Genomic DNA, 19849 nt, shown 5'->3' on the forward strand with positions numbered 1-19849 from the left:
GGTAACATGAATTAACTTATATATATATATATAACTAACATTCGCTCTAATTTATTATTCATAAATTTACATAAAATGATCAAGTTTTTATATTATTCATATAAATTTATATTCTATGAATTATAAGTTATAATCGAAAAGAGTCGGAAGAAAATCCCGTAAAGAAATGAGAGAAGAAGAGGCCGAAAGACTTAAAACCCAAGGGAGCCAAGCCACAATAGAAATGTCCATTGGGCGAAATATCAGGCCGAGACCTTCCAAGGGAGGTCCAACCCCTCCACTAAGTAAATAATGAAGTTCGTCTCTTGGAATTGCAGAGGACTGGGGAACCCTGCAAAATTAGAAGCAGTCAAGGATCTTCTTAAAGCTGAACCCTCAGACATCCTCATGCTCCAAGAGACCAAAATCGAAGGGCATTCCCTTCTAAATATCAGCAGGCTAAAATGGAATAAAAATATAGGCAAGGCAGTAAGCGCAAGGGGTACCGCCGGAGGACTGGCTACTCTTTGGTCAGATAGCACATTCCAGCTCAATAATTGTCAAGAAACCCAGCATTGGATATACACTGAATTGACGCACAAAGTTAGTAAGTTGACTGTCTCTCTCTTCAATTTGTATGTTCCAGTAAATTATGCAGAAAAAAGAGAATGCTGGTACTCTCTATCATCTTATCTAGAACAACATTCCCCAAATAATATTATCATAGCAGGAGATTTAAATATAGTTCTGAAGCCAAAGGAGAAGAGGGGAGGCACCAGTTTCAGAGACTCCATGCTGGCCACGGTGGAGGAGCTCGTTCAGAACTGGGATCTCTTAGACTTCCCTCCAGTCCATGGGCTGTATACATGGTCGAATAATCGTGTTGGGCCGGAACAAATCTCCGCCCAGCTGGACAGATTTCTGATCCAAAGTGCCCTTGTGATGAACAAAAAGATTGCCAACACAAAAATCCTGCCCAAATTGACTTCGGATCATAAGCCAATACAGCTTCTATTGGAAGACGAAGAAGATCTGGGCCCCATTCCCTTTCGATTCATCCCTCTATGGATCGATAAACCAGGTTTTATTGAGACAGTGAAAGTTGCATGGGTCAAACCCATCACAGGCTCCCCTAGCTACATCTGGGAACAGAAGTTGAAGGCTACGAAATATGCGCTAAAGGAGTGGATAAAAAAGCCAGACCCCAACCCAACCAACCAGAGAAAAGAGGCAGTTCAGAGGTTGCATTCAATGCAAACAGAAATGGAGATCAAAGATATTACAACAGAACTTCTGGATGAGGAAGTCAAAGCACAACGATCCACCTACCAGGCCTTCCGAACTGAAGAAGAATACTGGAGATTAAAGTCCAGAAGTTTATGGTTAAAATCAGGGGACCGGAACACTTCTTACTTCCATAGATAATACAGAGCTAGATTGTCCCGGAACCATATAGCGGAGATTAAAACCTTGGAGGGACATGTCTGCAAAGGCTTCGATCAGGTGAAAGGCGCTGCTGAAGCACACTTTAGGAATCTATACAACAAAGGAATTCAAGGCGATGAAGAGGAAGTCTATGACTTTCTATCTAATATTCCCCATCTAGTTAACGCAGATGAAAACACAGCCCTTTGCAGACCCATCACAAATGAGGAGGTTATCAAAGTAATCTGGTCAATGGAAGCTGATAAGGCCCCTGGGCCTGACGGATTCACAATCCATTTTTATCAGTCCTGATGGGAAGTTATCAAATCTGATCTCCTCAAAATGATCAGAGGTTTTATGAGAAAAGCTAAGATAGGAGGAGGTATCAACTCCACCTATCTAGCTTTGATCCCCAAGGAAACCAATCCAGTCACCTTTGCAAGATTCAGGCCTATCTCGCTGTGTAATGCTTCTTACAAAATAATAGCCAAACTCCTAGCAAATCGACTCAAGCCTCTGCTCAAAGAATTGATTTCCAGCACTCAAGGCAGATTCGTGGAAGGCAGATATATTATGGACAACGTTATTCAAGTTCAGGAGACCATCCATTCAAGCAAACAACGGGGCGAGAAAGGTATGTTGATCAAACTCGATATGGCGAATGCATTCGATAGAGTAAATCGTTTGTTCCTATGCAAAGTCCTGCTTTCTTTTGGTTTCTCTCAGCATTTTGTCCAGCTCATTAAAGCATGCATAGAATCCCCGTGGATTTCCCCTCTCATCAATGGTCGTCCAACCAACTTCTTCCAAGCTCAGAGAGGTATCAGGCAGGGATGCCCACTCTCTCCCTTCCTGTATATCCTCATGGCCGACTCTCTCAGTAGAAAGCTAGCAGCTGAAAAAACCGCTGGCTCCCTCCCGGGGCTCAAACCTTCTAATGTAGCAACTTCTCTAAACCATGCCCTCTTCGCGGACGATTCTCTGCTCCTCGGAGGCGTTTCCACCAGAATAGCGAAAGCCTTCGACAATGTGCTGAAAAGTTACTGCAGGGTGACTGGTGCTCTTATCAACGAGAGCAAAAGCGAAATATACAGTTGGAATACTGAACAACAAGAGATCACCAATATCTCGAAGATCCTCGGATTCAAAGGTCAAGCCAAATGGGACAGCTTCAGATATCTTGGTCTTCCCATTTCCTCAGGGGTGAACAAGAGGTCTCTATGGACTCATATAATCAGCAAAATCAAATCCAAAATCGTTGCCTGGGGAGGATATTGGTTAACTAAAGGAGGCAAATCCATTCTAATAAAATCTCAGCTGTCAGCTATGCCCATTTATCAGGCATCGTTTCTCCTTGCCCCCAAACATGTCACGGATCAGATCGCCACACTCCTCAGGAATTTCCTATGGCAAGGCAGGAAAGGTAACGATAAAAAGATGCATTTAGTTAACTGGGACACGGTTAAGAGGCCAATTGATGAGGGCGGACTTCAAATTTGGGACCCCTCCCTAGTCAACAAATCGTTGGGTGGCAAGCTATTGTGGAAAATAATCAGCGACCCCTCCCATCCAATTAGCACGATTTTACACACAAAATACACAGATAAAGAAGCGCTAAGCAGAATGCAACTGTAGTCTACAACGTCATGTTCGCAGGTATGGAGGCTCTGTTGTAAGAGCAGCGAGTTCTTCAAAAAACACATGTACATAATTCCCGGAAATGGTAAGTCCACTCATTTATGGAAAGATCACATTATGGGAAAAGATCCGTTGGAAGAAAGAGAGGATATCACTGAGCTCAGAAATTGGCTGCAACGAGCAAGAGTAAATAGAGTCTACAATCTGGCAAGCCGGGACAACCGTGGAGAATGGATAAGATGGGACTTCCATGGAGTCCCAAAGCGCCTAAGAGACCAATCGATTCAGCGCGAGAACTTGCTCGAAGATGCCACCCCAGTCAGCAGAGTCAAAAAGGATAGATGGGGATGGGGAAAGTCTAGAGTATACACCTTAGCTGAGGGTTACAGGACTCTTCAAGGACACAAGAACAACCACCATTCTCCCGCCTTCTGGAAGCAGGTTTGGGAGCCGTTAGCTCTCCCAAAAATAATTTTTTTCTTTTGGACCTTGGTACACAACAAGTTATTGACGGGGGACAATCTGGCAAAAAGGAAGTTTGAGGGGCCTCACAGATGCGTGCTATGCAGATGTCATTTAGAAACTGCCCAACACTTGTTTATAGACTGTGCCTTTGCCAAGGAGGTATGGGGGCTTCTTCTCCATGATTTTAAGATCTCTCTCCCTCAGCAAACCTCTGTCCCAGATTCATTTGCGACTTGGAGTTCCAGCTACCCCAAAAGCATCCCTCCCAAGTCCTTTTGGCGCAAAATATGGATAGTGCTGCCCAAACTTGTATGTTGGCAACTGTGGTTAACTAGAAATCAACAGATATTCAAAGATGTGCAGCACTCCCCGTCTCAAGTTGCCGCAAAAGCTAAGGCCCTTCTATTGGAAGCGGCTCAACAACAATATTTCAAGGAAGACTCCTTGCTCAGGCCGGAAGAAAAGAGGTGGCTTGCCCTGGAACCGCATCCCCGAAAGTATAGAATCTCTCCCCTGAAAGCAAACCCGGATTGGAGAAAAAGAGAGACTGATGACATCTTTCAAAGCTGGTGGAGGACCCAAAATCTTACTACTATTTTCTTTGACGGAGCGTCTAAAGGGAATCCTGGAGCTGCAGGCGCTGGTGGGATCATCTACTTCACGGAAGGGCTCTCCACTGTTTCTTTTGCCTGGGGCCTTGGCGAGAAAACAAACAATCAAGCGGAGATTCTGGGGCTGCTTAAGGCCTGCCACATTGCCAGAGAGAAAAGAGCCAAAGATATTCAAGTTTTTGGAGACTCAGAAATTTTAATCAAAAAACTAATCAGTGAGGAATATTTCAACAATGCTGGGCTGAACAAAATCATGGACAGATTGAAGATGGTCCTACAGAGTTTTGATTCATATAAATTTTATCATATTCTCAGAAATTCCAACAAGGAAGCAGACCGCATGGCGAACTTAGGCAGCACTCTCATGAAAGGGATCTTAAATGTAAATGGGGAAAGTTTTTATCATAATTTGTGAAACTGCCTCTCTCCAAGGTAGCAAAAGTAGGATTACAACCATGTATGCAGGGCTGCCGTGGCAAAGTCCCTCTCTGTTTTTAACATATAAATAAAATTCACATCCGTTTTAGTTAAAAAATAAATAAAAAATTATAAGTTATAAAAATATCTATATATATATATATATATATATATATATATATATATTTAATAAAGAATTATTATTCCACAGGGTCTTGGATAGACGGTGACCAGGTGCATTGTTACGACACTCCTAGATGTTAAGTAATTAGTTCAATTCCTCGGCCTATTCAGGTATTATTCTTGGGCATGACCATGATGTAGCCTCACCGTTGCCAAACTTACAAAAAAAAGAATTAATAAGCCTGGAGGGTTAGTTTAATTGGTTAAGCCCTCATCTTTAAAGTATCTTTGCGATTGAGAGGTCACGAGTTCAATTCTCTCGACACCCTCGAGGTTAGGCTCTGTGGTTGTGTCGACAGGAACTAATCCCTTTGAATGGATTTGCTTGGTACAAATATTCTATGGACATAGTGGTTAGTGATCTATGGGATCTTTGAACCACATAGAAGAAACAAAAAAATAGAGGAAGAAAGGAATGAATTATTAGTTATTTTAAAATTTTAAAAGCAAGAAAATTAAATAATAAAAATATCAAATATATAATAGTAATATAAATTTATAAAATTTTAGATAATATGATTATGATTTTAATAAGTATTAATACGACTAAGTATTGATATGAAAACTAAATCCTTAAACGCGCTCCATGTATCTTTGCATCCCATCAACATCTTTGCATATTCCATTTTCGTCTTGAATTCTGATGCATCAGATTCTTAGAAATTAAGCCCAGTATATCAAATTTCTCTTCTACTTATCTCTTCTATCATATGTACTAAAACAATCGATAAGCTACAAATTCAAATAATGTTGGCCACCGTGAATCTAAGATTGAAAAATTTGTGAGTAATCATTTACATCAACTTGCTGCATTTCCTCTCTTATGGAAGGTTATGAATCAACTCTCTTCTAAACTATACTGAAAATTGAGTGTGTTATGAATTTCTAGCTAACCATAAAAACACTCATCAAGATGTCCTAGGCACTGGTCTCTCATCAACCTAGGGATTGTTTCTAGGAGCTACAACATCTTCTGGTGTCGTTATCGGGGAATGAATCATAATATTTTCCCTAGGTACAACATTTGTACACCTTTTGGTAAGGTGAGTAGAAAGGGGTATGGGTTGAAGATCTCTCACCTTGGCGACTCCATTGTCTAAATTTCAGTTTGATCACCCTGGCTTTCAAAAGGCCCCATACCTACTTAGATACCTCACAACAAAGAACTCCTCCTGTGTCCAACCCTGAAAGAATAATATCTAGGAGGATTTGGAAGGAAAGAACCCCAACCACTCTTGTTCCTATGACCTCCTTTCCAGAAGCATCCTCTTCCAACTCTTAGAAAGTTGTAATAAATTGTCCTGATTTTCCCTCCAGAGTGCTGGAATATCCTCTAGAAAGCGGTCTATTATTCAACACATCCCTCTCAAGAGTCAAAGACGAAGAAGCCTTTGTCAGTGCGCCTTCTTTCTCATTTCATCCCTTCCCTGAAACAGAAGAGGTCAAAGACATCCTTGAGAACAGTCCCACGCAAAGTGTGAACAACCTCCCAACTTAGATCCAGTCAGTTATTGCTCAAATAACCCCTCTGCGAGGACCTGTAACAAACCTATTACCACCTCCTTTGCTCCATATGGTTGTCCCAGGATTCCTCTTAAACAAGTATTCTCCATTGGACTTGCCTCAACCCTTGAGTGGTATGTCGCAAGACTATCTCAATCTCTTGCCAAGATTCACAGGAGAAGATGACATTTCAGCACAGAGACATATAGAAGCTTTATGTGCCTTTGCAGAAAACCTAAATGTTGAACACCTAGACGTAGTGCTGATACTTTTTTTCCAATCTCTGGATGGGGAGGCTAGGAAATGGTTCAAATATCTACCAAATGCTTCAATTACCACCTGGGAAGAGATGGAAAATTCTTTCATGCAAAAATGGGGGGAGAAGAGAGATCATGGGTACATCCTCACTGAATTCAATGCCATGAAGAAGAAACACAATGAAGATGTGTTAGAGTTCATAAAAAGGTTCAATAAATTGTATAATAGTCTTCCTACTGAAATCAAGCCTCCACAGGCAGCTGCCAAAGTAGTTTTTGCTGGGGATTTTGAACCAGAGTTTGGTTTCACACTTAGGGAGAGGAAGTCTTGTACTCTGGACCAGATTCAAATAAATTATTTAGAGGTTGAAGAAAAAGTTACCTCTACCTGGAGTCGAGAGGCATAATTGATCATGGAGAAAGGAGGAGAGGAAAATAGGAAGCTAATTCCTCAAGCCAAGGGAAGGAAACCCAAGAGCATAAACTTGAGGAAATGAATAAATTGATAAGAAACATGTCTAACAAGCTCATGAAGTTGGATATGGTAAAAGAAAATCCTCCTTGACAAAACCCATAAGCCCCTAATCGAGCCTTCAATCCTCAGTATATGATACCTCCTTTGCAACTTTTTCAGAGGGCGAGAAAGGAGTAGCAAGACCACATTCAGCCTCCATTGTACCTAGAGGATGATCCAAAAGAACAGGCACAAGAAACCAGTGAGGTTCAAGAAAATCTATTCTCTTCTTTTTTAGATGAGGAATATGAAGTTGAAGTACATGATGATTTAGATGCACCACTGGATAATGGTGAGATTGATGATTACTGTAGGAAGTTTGTTGACTTCATGTAAGCACAGTTGCACAGGAAATATGATCTCAGATATTCTAGAAAGAGATCTAGAATGCAGGACCAAAATGAAGACCCCTCTCCCCAAAATTCTCCTAAATCGGAAGAAAAGGGGAAGAAGCTTTTAGAATTAGCCTTACCCAAAAATAAGGAGTCCTCAGATCCAATCTCCCATAATTCTAAAGCTTCTAAAGCAGAAAAATCACCCTCACCACCCAAACCAGTTTGTGATAAGGAAAAAGAGCTCGTTAAGGTTGTCATAGCTAAGAAGAATCTTGTTGTCTTTAATCTCCAAAAAGAACTAGAGAAGGTCAAAATCTTTGTCCCGTTGACTGAATTGTTAAAGCAACCCAATTATAAAGCTCAAGTGTCTCAGTTCATGTGTCCATCCACCACAGTCCCCCTACATGATAGTTTGAATCTCCAAGAAGAAAGGCCTATGGTTGTATTTAGACCCCATGTTGAAGAACAAGATCCTTCCACCGCCCCTTTTTATGTTACCTTGGTAGTACATGACCTTCTACTACATAACTGCATGCTAGACTCAAGCACTTCTCATAACCTGATGCCTTTATCTGTCATGGAGCAATTGGGGTTGCAAATAACCAGGCCATACAAAGATTTGTATTCCTTTGACTCCAAAAGAGTAAAGTGTCTAGGGATGATTAAAGATTTGGTGGTGAATTTGGCTCAAATTCCTGTAAAAAGTGTAGTGATGGATATTGTAGTGGTTGACATCCCTGCAAGGTTTGGTATGCTCTTGTCCAGGTCATGGGGGTCCAAGATTGGAGGGTCCATTAAATTGGATTTGACTTATGCTACCATCTAGTATTCGGTGGAGAAGAAAGACAACTATATAGAGAATCAAGGTTTGTTAAGACAGTTACAAGAGCTGACTGTTTGAATAATGCCCCTATGTATGGTAAAGAAAGAGAGTTCTCTTGCTTGCTATTAGAGGAAGATGATCTGATCCTGGAAGAGACACAGGTGTAGCCTTCTGTCCAACTAGACCAACAATTATGAGAATGTGATAAGGTGTGGAAGTTATACTTTGATGGTGCTTATTCCAAGGAAGGAAATGGGGCAGGTGTGTTGTTGATATCCCCATAAGGCAGTTTGATCCCTCTCTCTTTTAAATTGGAATTTGAGGCCACTAATAACGTTGTTGAGTATGAATCTTTACTCTTGGGCCTGCAAGCTGCAAAAAATATTAACATTGAGTGCTTGGTTGTGTTTAAAGACTTGGAGCCGGTAGAAAAAAATTAGAAATCAGTGCCAAACCAAGCATCTGAGATTGAAGGCTTACCGTAATGAGGTCTGGGATCTTATTGATAATTTTTTCTTAGCCTTCAACATTCAATTCTTGCCCAGAGAAAGAAATCAAATGGTTGACTCCTTGGCCATAGCTACCAACAATTTTAAACCACCTCAAAATCCACTTCTTAGGTATGAGGTTGAAGTCAGATATAGGCCATCAGTACCAGATAATATCATACATTGGCAGGTGTTTGAAGATGAGGAGAAGATTAAATGCTTCATGGAAGTTATTGGGGAATTCTCAAATTCAGTAATTGACCAATGGGGTTAGAATATGATAGGAGGACAACAGCTCGATTAGGAAGAAACCATTGCAGGGCAAAAGATTTTACAGCTAAAGGGTAACACTATTCCCTGGGGTTTGGTTCCCCTGGAAAGATTGTTCAACTCAAACGATGTAGCTACCAAACCAACCAAACAAGAAATTGAAGAACAGGTGGAGGATTGCAACATCAATTCAGAAAAGGAGCCCCAGATAATCAAGCTGGCAAAAGGAATTTCCCACAAGTACAAGCAGAGGTATTTGAACCTTTTTAGAGATTATAAGGATGTGTTTTCTTGGTCGTATGATGATTTAAAAACATTTGATACTAATATTATTCAACATAAGATTCCTTTGAAGAGTGGGGTGAAACCATACAAGAAGAAACTTAGGCATATCAATCCTCTTCTACTCCCATCCATTGAGAAGGAGGTAAGGAAATTACTCCAGGCCAAAATCATTGTGCCTCTAAGATATTCAGATTGGGTAGCGAATTTGGTTCCTGTTAGAAAAAAGAATGGAGAGATAAGGTTGTGTGTGGACTTCAAGAATCTTAACAAAGCCTCATTAAAAGACAATTACCCATTGCCTAAAATGGATTACATCTTACAAAAGGTAGTAGGGTCAGCCCATATGTCTATGATGGATGGATTTTCTGGATACAATTAGGTGGTTGTACATCCTGAAGATCAAAAGAAAATTGCGTTCACCATGCCCTGGGGGACCTTCATGTATGCCAAAATTCCATTTGGTCTCATAAATGCAGGAGCCACTTTTCAAAGAGAAATGGATATAACATTTGTGGGAGAACATGACAAGTTTGTAGTAATTTACCTGGATGACATTACTGTCTTCTCAAAAACAGATGAGGAGCACATTGAACACCTACAACTCACTTTTGAGAAATGCAGAAAGTATGGCTTGTCCCTGAATCCTAAAAAATATCAGTTTTCTTTAAGTGAAGGAAATATATTAGGGCACATAGTGGAAAAAGAGGGGGTGAAGATTGATCCCAAGAGGGTGGAAGCCATAAACAACATTCCCCTACCAAGGAATAAGAAATAGGTTTAGGTTTTTCTAGGTAGAATTAACTTCTTGAGGAGATTCATACCTAACTATGTCGAGATAGTAAAAGAGATTACAAAAATGTTGAAGAAGGACAATGAAGTAAAATGAAATTTAGAGTCTCTAGAATCCTTCTCCAGGATTAAAAGGGCTTTTGCAGAAGCTCCTGTACTAGTTAGCCTAGATCATTTAAAATATTTTTACATATTTTATTTTGTGTTGGGTTGTGTTATATTCTTTCCACAACTAGCTGGGGGGTTAGAGGGGGGGTGAAGGCCCCCCTTCATTGTGCCAACTATGCAACGGGGGGGTCACGGTGGGGGCGTTTAGCCCCCTTCTACGGGGTCTAGGGCAGCGCCCCAGGGAATTTTTTTTTGGACCCTATATTAGGTGGGAGGACCTACTATGGTTTTGTGCATGGTTTTCACACATGGTTTTGCGTGCGATGGTTTTTGGTCCATGGTATTGGACGCTTAGGCATGTATATATATGTATTGTAACATTGAAAGGAACATAATGAAAAATCAAGCTGGTAGTCCCGGATTTGGGATCTAGGGAAAAATCTTTGTGTATATGTGTTTTATGTGTTATGCTCTCACATTGTTTATTTTATGTGTTTTAGAGTTCATATGTAGGTAATTTTTGTATGGGGTTAAAACCTATATTTAGTATTGGAGCAGTTTTGGCTTCAAGGGGACGCCTTTGTTGCTGAGGGGTTTCGCTTGGGCCAACGGTAGACCCTGTTCAGTGGGAGATCTGCAGGATCGTTTCTGGTGGTGAAATAAGATGGTGAGCAGTGGAAATATAGAGATCGATAAATTTAATGGTCAGAGATTTGAGTTGTGGAAACTCAAGATAGAGGATTTGTTGGTAGATAAAGATCAATGGGTAGTGGTAGATTTGAGTACTAAACCAATGGGAGTGTCCAATGAAGAATGGAAGAAGTTGGATCGGAAGGCAAATAGAACAATACGATTGTGTGTCTCAGATTCAGTATTTCTGAATGTATCAGGGGAAGCTACGACAAAGGCTTTGTGGGAAAAGTTAGGGACTTTGTACCAATCTAAGTCTCTGGTGAATAATTTGTTCCTATAGAAAAAGATGTATAACCTAGGGATGAAAGATGGAGACTCGGTGATAGAGCATCTGAACACATTTAATACTATGGTAAGTCAGTTATTATCTATTGATATTAAAATTTCAGATGAAGATAAGTGCATCAGTTTGTTGTGTTCTCTACCAGATTCGTGGAATAGTCTGGTTATTGGAATAGGTAGCAATGCAACTGCCTTGCAGTTTGATGAAATAGTCTCATCCTTGCTGACAGAGGAGATGAGACAGAAAAATATGGAGAGCCATAATGGTGATGCCTTGTTTGTACAAGGAAGGTCCCAGAACATAAAAAAAAATAAGTCATCAATTGGGAGATCTAAATCTCCAGCAAAGCCTGTAAAGGTGTGCTGGAAATGTGGAAAGGAAGGGCACTACAAAAGGGACTGTAAATCTAAATCTCCTGACAAAGGAAAGGGATCTGATAATGCTCCTTCTGCAGAGGAAAAAACCACCTCAGATGAAGGTGTGGATGTGTACTTGGCTTCTTTAAGTACACATGTAGATCATGAGGCATGGTTGATTGACTCAGGTGCATCCTTTCACTTCACTCCCCATAGAGAGTGGTTCTGCAAGTATGAGAAATATGATGGTGGTGATGTCTTCTTGGGGGATGACAGGAAGGCTAAAATCATTGGTCGCGTAAAAGTTAAGTTGAATTTGCAAGGTGAAAGGATTAGAACACTTCTGGGTGTTCTGTATATTCCTGCATTGGCCAGAAATTTGATTTATGTAGGCAAGATGGATGATGTAGGTGTAAAAACAGTGTTCGAGAAGGATACCTACAAGATGGTTCGGGGAGCACTGGTATTGATGCGGGGAGTTTGGATTGGAACTCTGCACAAGCTGCAAGGTAGCACTATTGTTGATGGGTACAATAGTTCTGTGGTTCCTGAAAGTGGAGCAGAAAATCTAGTGGTCTCTGGAGAAAAGACCATGCTATGGCATCAAAGGCTTGGACATATTGGAGAGAAGGGCCTTCAAATACTTCATGGTAAAGGTATGGTAGAAGGTATGATTAATAGATCTATGGATTTTGATTTCTGTGAAAATTGTGTATATGGGAAGCAGAATTGGGTGAGTTTCCCCTCTAGTGGTAAGAGGGTGAAACAGATATTAGAGCTTGTGGACAGTGATGTGTTTGGACCTGTGAAGGTTTCATCACTGGGTAAGTCTGTGTGCTATGTATCATTTATGGATGACTTCTCAAGGAATACATGGATATATTTCCTTGAGAAGAAATCTGAAGTCTTTGGCAAGTTTAAAGAATTTAAGGCTCTGATGGAAAACTAGATAGAGAAGAAGATAAAGGTGTTGAGGATACATAATGGTGAAGAGTTTTGCAAGAAGGAATTTGAAGAATTTTGTAAGAAGTGTGGTATAGCACGACAAAAGACTACTCCATATACACCTGAGCAAAATGGAGTTGCAGAAAGAACGAACAAGATGTTGATGGAAAGGGCAAGAAGCATGCTCAGTGGTGTCAGGTTAGGACATGAATTCTGGGTAGAGGTGGTGGAGATTGCATGTTACTTGGTCAACAGATCACCTTCATCAGCGTTGGAGGATAAGACTCCACAAGAGGTATGGAATGGTAAGAAACCCTCTCTTTCACATCTGAGGGTATTTGGATGTGATGCATATGTACATGTTCCAAAGGAGAAAAGAACAAAGTTGGATAGTAAATCTGAAAAGTGCATCTTTATTAGGTATAATGATGGTTTAAAGGGTTATACACTTTGGAACCTAGTAACAAGGAAGGTTGTGTACAGCCGAGATGTGGTGTTCAGAAAGGTGAAATGTGTTATTAAACATGAAGTCCAACCAAAGGAACCTGAGAAGATAGAGTTTGAGCTTAAGGAGGAAGAATCAGACTCTACAACAGAAGTGGAATCAGAAGATAAAGAGCCACAAACTCCAGTTGTGAGAAGATCAGTTCGAGAAAGAAGGCAGCCAGAAAGGTATAGTCCATCTGCTTTTTGTTCAAATTTTGCTTTATCTATTACTGATGATGATCCCAGAACTGTGAAGGAAGCAGTAGATTCAAAGGATGGAAAACTCTGGAAAGAGGCCATGGTTGATGAAATTGCATCTTTGCACAAAAATGAGGCTTGGGATCTGGTGGAGTTGTTGGCTGGAAGGAAACCCATTGGCAGCAAATGGGTGTTCAAGAAGAAGACAAATGCAGAAGGAAAGGTGGAGAAATACAAAGCTTGGTTGGTAGCAAAAGGTTATTCCTAGGTGTCGGGAATTGATTTTGGTGATATTTTTTCACCTATTGCCAAGGTAGCTTCTATTAGATTACTTTTATCTATTGTTGTTACTTTTGATTTTGAGGTACAACAGATGGATGTGAAGACAACATTTCTTCACAGGGATCTGGAAGAGGAGATCTACATGAAGCAACCTGAAGGCTTTGCGGTGAAGGGTAAGAAAGAATTGGTATGCAAGTTAAAAAAATATATGTATGGGTTAAAACAACCACCAAGGATGTGGTATCATAAATTTGATACATTTATGCCGGGACTTGGCTTCACCAAAAACAAAGCATATCATTGTGTGTATTTAAATTAATTGGTGACCATGTTATTTATCTGGTCTTGTATGTGGATGATATGTTGCTGGTTGGAAATGACAAAGAAATTATCGAGGATTTGAAGACCCAATTGTCCTCCAAATTCGGCATGAAAGATCTTGGTGCTGCAAACTATATTTTAGGCATGGAAATTAAAAGAGATCGAGCAAAGAGGAAGCTCTGGTTAAACCAGAGTAAGTATGTCGAGACAATAATGCAGAGGTTTAATATGCAGGATAGTAAACCGATGAAGGTTCCTATCCCTATAGGTGTAAAGTTATCTGCTGAACAGTGTCCCAATACACAAGAAGAGGAAGAGGACATGTCTTGTGTTCCATACGTAATTTCATTCGGTAGCTTGATGTATGTGATGGTCTGTACTAGACCAAACATTACAAATTCGGTGGGAGTAAATTGAGCAGGCTTATGTCAAAACCAGGGAAGGAGCATTGGACAACAGTGAAGCTGGTCTTCAGGTATTTGCATGGCACTAGTGATTACGGTTTTTGCTACCAAGGAAGACCAGGATTGGACAGAGATTTGGATATTCGTGGCTTTGTTGATGCAGACTGGGCTGGAGATATGGATCAGAGAAGATCTACAAGTGGGTATGTGTTTAACCTATTTGGAGGTGCAATTCGTTGGATGAGTAAGAAACAATCTGTAGTGGCACTATCAACTACAGAGGCAGAATACATGGCAACCACTCATGCAAGCAAGGAAGCATTCTAGTTGTAGAGATTGTGTTCAAGTATGGGGTTAGTACAGGGAGCTATAAGAATAGACTGTGATAGCCAAAGTGCAATTTTCTTGGCAAAGAACCCTACTTACCATTCAAAGACAAAGCACATTGATGTTCAATATCACTTTGTGAGGGATATGATAGAAGACAAAAAGGTGTTGCTGGTAAAGGTGGACACTTTGAAGAATACTGCAGATGCATTGACAAAATCCATGAGCTCTGAGAAGTTCTCTTGGTGTAGAGAAACAATGGGTGTTGCAAGGGTTGGATAAATGACTAAGCTCTCCTGTGGAAAGAAAACAACAAGTGGGAGAATGTTGGGTTGTGTTATATTCTTTCCACGACTAGCCGAGGGGTTGGGGGGGTGGATAGCCCCCCTCTATGGGGCCCGGGTCAGTGCCTTGGGGAAATTTTTTTTGGACCCTATATTAGGTGGCATGGTTTTCGCACATGGTTTTGGGCGCGATGGTTTTCAGTCCATGGCATTGGATGCTTCGGCATGTATATATATGTATTGTAACATTGAAAGGAACATAATGAAAAATCAAGCTAGTAGTCTTGGTTTTGGGATCCAGGGGAAAATTTCTATGTATATGTGTTTTATGTGTTATGCTTTCACATTGTTTATTTTCTATGTTTTAGAATTCGTATGCAGGTAATTTCTGTATGGGGTTAAAACCTACATTTTGCTTCTCCTCATACAATGGTTGTTGTCTTATTGCAGGAAAATAGTGGAGGACATGAGCAACCAATAACCTTCTTTAGTCGAGTGTTGTGAGGAGCTGAGCTAAATTATAACATCCTAGAGAAGCAGGCTTGTGCCTTAGTCAAAATCCTAAAGACTTTCAGAATCTATGTTCTACAATCCAACATAATTGCATATGTTCCTACAACATCCTTGAAAGACATTCTGGTACAAGGAGATAGCGAGGGAAAATGAGGAAAATGGATTGCTAAAATCCAGGAGTTTGACATGGATATCAAGCCCACTAAGATCATCAAAGGGCATGGACTAGGTAAAATTCTATCAGAAATAAATTGTCGAGCATTGGGCATAAAATTATTGACTGAAAGAGATGGAGAAGATGGAAACATGGGGCAACAACAAGAGATCGAAACAACAATCTAGAAAATCTAGATGAAGTATATTGTGTCTTGCTGGTATAAAGACATCATTCACTATCTACTCTTTCTAAGGTGCCCAGTGAACTTTGATAAGGTGAAGTATAGGGCTTTGAGACTACAGGCCCAAAAATTTGTTATATCAAATGACCAATTATACTGGAAAGACCCTGTTGGGATTCTGCTTTTATGTTTGGTTGAGGAGGAAATTCATAAGGTGATGGATGAATTCCACGGTTGCGTCTGTGGAGGACATTATAGTTGGAGGGATATGACACACAAAATCCTCAAAGCAGGTTTTTACTGGCCAAAACTATTTGGAGAGGTTCATGCTTATGTTTAGGCCTGTGAGAAGTGTCAAATGTTTGTCGAGAAATAAAAACTAGAAACCTTTCCTCTAATCATTGTCTTTGTTGTAGAACACTTCAAGCAAAGGGGGCTAGACTTCATTGGAGAAATACACCCCACCCTTCAGCGGCCAATGCAAAAAGATACTTACAACTACTGACTACTTCACTAAGTGGGTGGAAGAAACCCCTGCTAGAAATGCAACTAATGTTGTAGTCATTAAATTCTTGGAGGAAAACATCCTTTCCAGGTTTGGTTGCCCCAAAAAGATTGTGACCGACAATGCTCAGGTGTTTAAGTCAACAAAATTCATCGATTTTTGTCAGAAGTACAACATCATGGTAGGTCACTCCACCACCTATTACCCATAGGGAATGGATTAGCTGAGTCTTCAAATAAAACTTTAGTAAGGATCTTGAAGAAAACGATAGTAGAAAACCAGAGAAATTGGGACTCACAGCTGAAATTTTCCCTATGGGCCAATAGGGTTACCACTAAGAGATCCACCAGGAAATCTCCTTTTGAGTTGGTTTATGGAAGGGCCACAATTTTCCCCATACAACTTGATATTCCTGTTGCCAGAATCTTACAAGACATTGATGAAGAGCCTAATGCTTTGACCAGAAGGATAAATCAACTAGTAGAACTTCAAGAGAGTAGAGAGAAGGTGAATCATAAATTGATCAGTTATCAAGAAAAAATGAAGTCCTTGTTTGATAGGAAGGAAAAAGACAAACATCTCTAGCCTAGGGATTTAGTTTTAAGATGGGATGTTAGGAGGGAAGACAAAGCCAAGCACAAAAAAATAGACCCTTTATGGTTAAGGCCTTTCAAGATCACCAAAGCAAAGGGGAATAATACTTTCCTACTGGAAAACTTAGAAGGTGAAGCTCTTGAGTTGTCGGGCAATGGGCAGTTTCTCAAGTTTTGATTTAGGCACTAAAGGTACCATCCTCAATCATTGTAAATACCACTGAGCTATCTATAAATAACCAATACTGCTTTGATTTTTCTGTTATTTCTTTTTGTTTGAGAAATGTTTTCAATAAAATGACTCCATGCCCAAGGAGTAAGGCGATAAGCTACAGGTTCTTAGTGCATTGCATCCAATACATTGTCCCCAGTTGGAGCCAATGTTGTCACCCCTATGAGGTTTTTGAAGGAAATGAAGAGCCATTGGTATGGCTTCAAAAATCAAAATTGGTTAAAGCATCATTGGGGTAAAATATCCAAGTCAAGAACTCAGGTGGTAGGACCGAAGACACAAGATGGTACCCAATAGGCTCTTAACTACGCAACAAAACAAGGCAGGCAGGAGGATTTACACAGACACGACGATTGGTCAAAGGTCGGGTGATTTTTAGGTGGATAACTGTCCATCTCTAACCGATCGCCCCCCAGGATCATATCAGAGGGTTAACTTGCATGGAAGATAACCAAATCGAACCCCTTGGCATTGAAAATTTAGATCTTGATCTTACAGTCTAGATCTATCCTGGGGGGTGAGTGTTGGATCCACCCATCTACTAGTCGACCCGCGGGAAGGTGGTGGGGACCACACACCAAGCGGGGCAACCCACTGGCGCCTTTTTCAAGCGAATGCAATTTTAACAGTAAATGGTAATCCAATGTCCCCGCTCCTGTCTCCCACTCTCATCCAATCTTGTTGTGTCACGTGTCATCTTGTGTCATCCGACCGTTTCCCCTCCCATAATACAATGACCCTTTACCACCTCATATTTCCAAAATTCACTCTCCAGTTCTCGACACACTCTCTTCTATTAGTTGCTTGCATAGGACCTCGTTTGAGTGCCCAGACCATCCATGGACCTACTCCCGACATCATTTTCAGCCACATCTACGATAACTAGGTAACCTATTTCCCTTGACCACCTCTAATTTGTTCATGTGCTCATAATATGAAGAAGAAGACACCTGAAACCCCGAAAAACCATGAAGTCAAACCCTCTTCCGGCCTTGAACCCCTCATGGACACAGGGGAGCCAAAATACTCGAAGTAACTCCAGAATTAATCCAAAAGTCCCTAGTTTACCCCACCTCTCCTGAGTTGCAATCATTCATTGATGTCACCCTTGTCTATCACTATGTTACCCTTCCAGCTGACGAGCAACAATCCTTCTTACAAATGATCCTGGCCCTGGGCCTGCAATCTCTGCCTTTGATCAACAACTTCCTAGTCACCCTCTTCGTTGAACCCGTTCAACCCATCATATCCTTAATTTCGTGGTTAGTGGGTGATGATGATCCCAATATGGCCAACAAAGTCATCTTGGGATTTCTAGACCAAATGATGTAGCCTGACTACTTATTTGATATTCCAGCCTATCTATCTGCAACTATAAGTTTTTAGCTACACCACTTTCTCACCATGTCTTATTTACGATATTATTCATTGTTGTTCTACTTGTTCTTGTACGCCCACGTCAATGAGTTCGAATACTTGGGTATTAGTGTGAATACTCACAATAAACAGAGGAATTTCATGTTTGATTGGGATGTCGTAGTCAGGAGGAGACCAGATGTTGATGGTTACTCTCAGTTCATATCGACTTATATGGCCATTGCATATAAGATCATCCACAATGTCTCTCCACCCAAAATTCTTCCCCAAAAAAAAGAGCTTCTTCAGCTTAGCAAAGACACTAGGGTGGGGGATTGGTATATTTTTTAGAATTATATAGAAATCAAAGTTTATGGGTGTGAGCTTCCTCCTTACCACCTACCTGTGTTCATGCCAATGAGATTTTTTTCTCTAGAATTCATTAGGTAGAGCCTCAATGTAGACTTGCTCCACTTCGTCGCTAAAAGAAAGGACATATGTTTAAATTGGGGAAGCTTGTGGGGCCTTTTGTCGTAAATACAAGGCAGGCCTTCAAGGCAGTTGAGGTCTTACTAAAAAATATGGAGTTTGACCAGGGAGATGTCTGACATTATGATCCTAAGGGTGTCATTACTCGAAGGAGAGAAAAGATAAAATCTTAAACTTATGAACACGAGTACAGGCCTGAAATAGAATGGAAAACTAATTTTGATTCATGGCCTCTGAATATAGAAATGGATATAGAGACCCTAGTGACCAAGGGCAAAGCACCAAAAAGGACCGTTGACCAAGCTTGAGATACCGAGATGGAGAAAATACATGCAAATAAAAAGGCAAGAAGCCAAGAGTCTAAAGAAGAAGATTTTGAGACCAGGCTAGTGGAAACAAAGCTAGATCAAATAGGTTTCCAAGTGACCTTGGAGGATCCATCTCAGGTTGTTGCCTCATCCTCTTCAGAGGTAGTTGTTTTGGGTGCTAAAGAGGGTGCAACTGCAACTGAGTCAAGCTGGCCTGCTGGAAAGGTCATTGAAGAAAGAAATAAGAAGGTGAGGGAGGAGATACAACATAAAATGGCATTCCACTCAGTACCCTATCATACCATATTGTTGTAGCTATGGATTTAGAATGAAATCAAATGAAGTTTTCACTACAACACCCATTGGCACAGTCTTTGCCTTCAGGCTCCCATTTCAAATCTTTGGATGTTTCATTGGATCTAGAGAGTGTTCCCTTGCCAGATAAAATAAATTTCCATAAACATGTTGGAAAAATGTTATATACTGAGCTCAACAAGAATGCAATGACTATCAGCAAAGTCGAGAAGCTGCTAGAGAAAGTTGTAAACAAATGGAAGCAAGAGAGAGTCATTTCCAGGGCTCTCCACATGCATAATCAAAGTTTCAAGGAGTTGATCGTGAAATTGGGGTGAATCCATAGGGTAAGATGAAGGTTGAAGCCCTCCTTCAACATTCTCAAAAGGAGCTAAGGCATAAACTGAAAATTCCAGGTAATGAGCATGTGAAATATCAAGAGCTTGCTTAGGTTGAAGGAGAAAACGAGATCCTTTCCAAGCAGCTTATTGAAAGGAATAATGAAATAATAGCCCTCAAGCAGTAGGCAACAGAGCTGCAAACGAGAATAGA

General features: G+C 40.6%; 1 protein-coding gene across 1 annotated transcript; it reads left to right on the top strand.

Annotated features, from left to right (window-relative positions):
• The first annotated feature begins 2268 nt into the window (after window positions 1–2268).
• LOC149260953 (uncharacterized) lies at window positions 2269–3039 on the top strand. Its single transcript, XM_089366805.1, has one exon. It carries the CDS (start codon window positions 2269–2271, stop codon window positions 3037–3039), a length of 771 nt encoding a protein of 256 aa, XP_089222931.1.
• Window positions 3040–19849: the final 16810 nt, after the last annotated feature.

This window comes from Pinus tabuliformis, chromosome 6, assembly GCF_031772625.1.
Source record: "Pinus tabuliformis cultivar Carrire ecotype Pingquan chromosome 6, CPIR1, whole genome shotgun sequence".
Classification (NCBI taxonomy): domain Eukaryota; kingdom Viridiplantae; phylum Streptophyta; class Pinopsida; order Pinales; family Pinaceae; genus Pinus; species Pinus tabuliformis.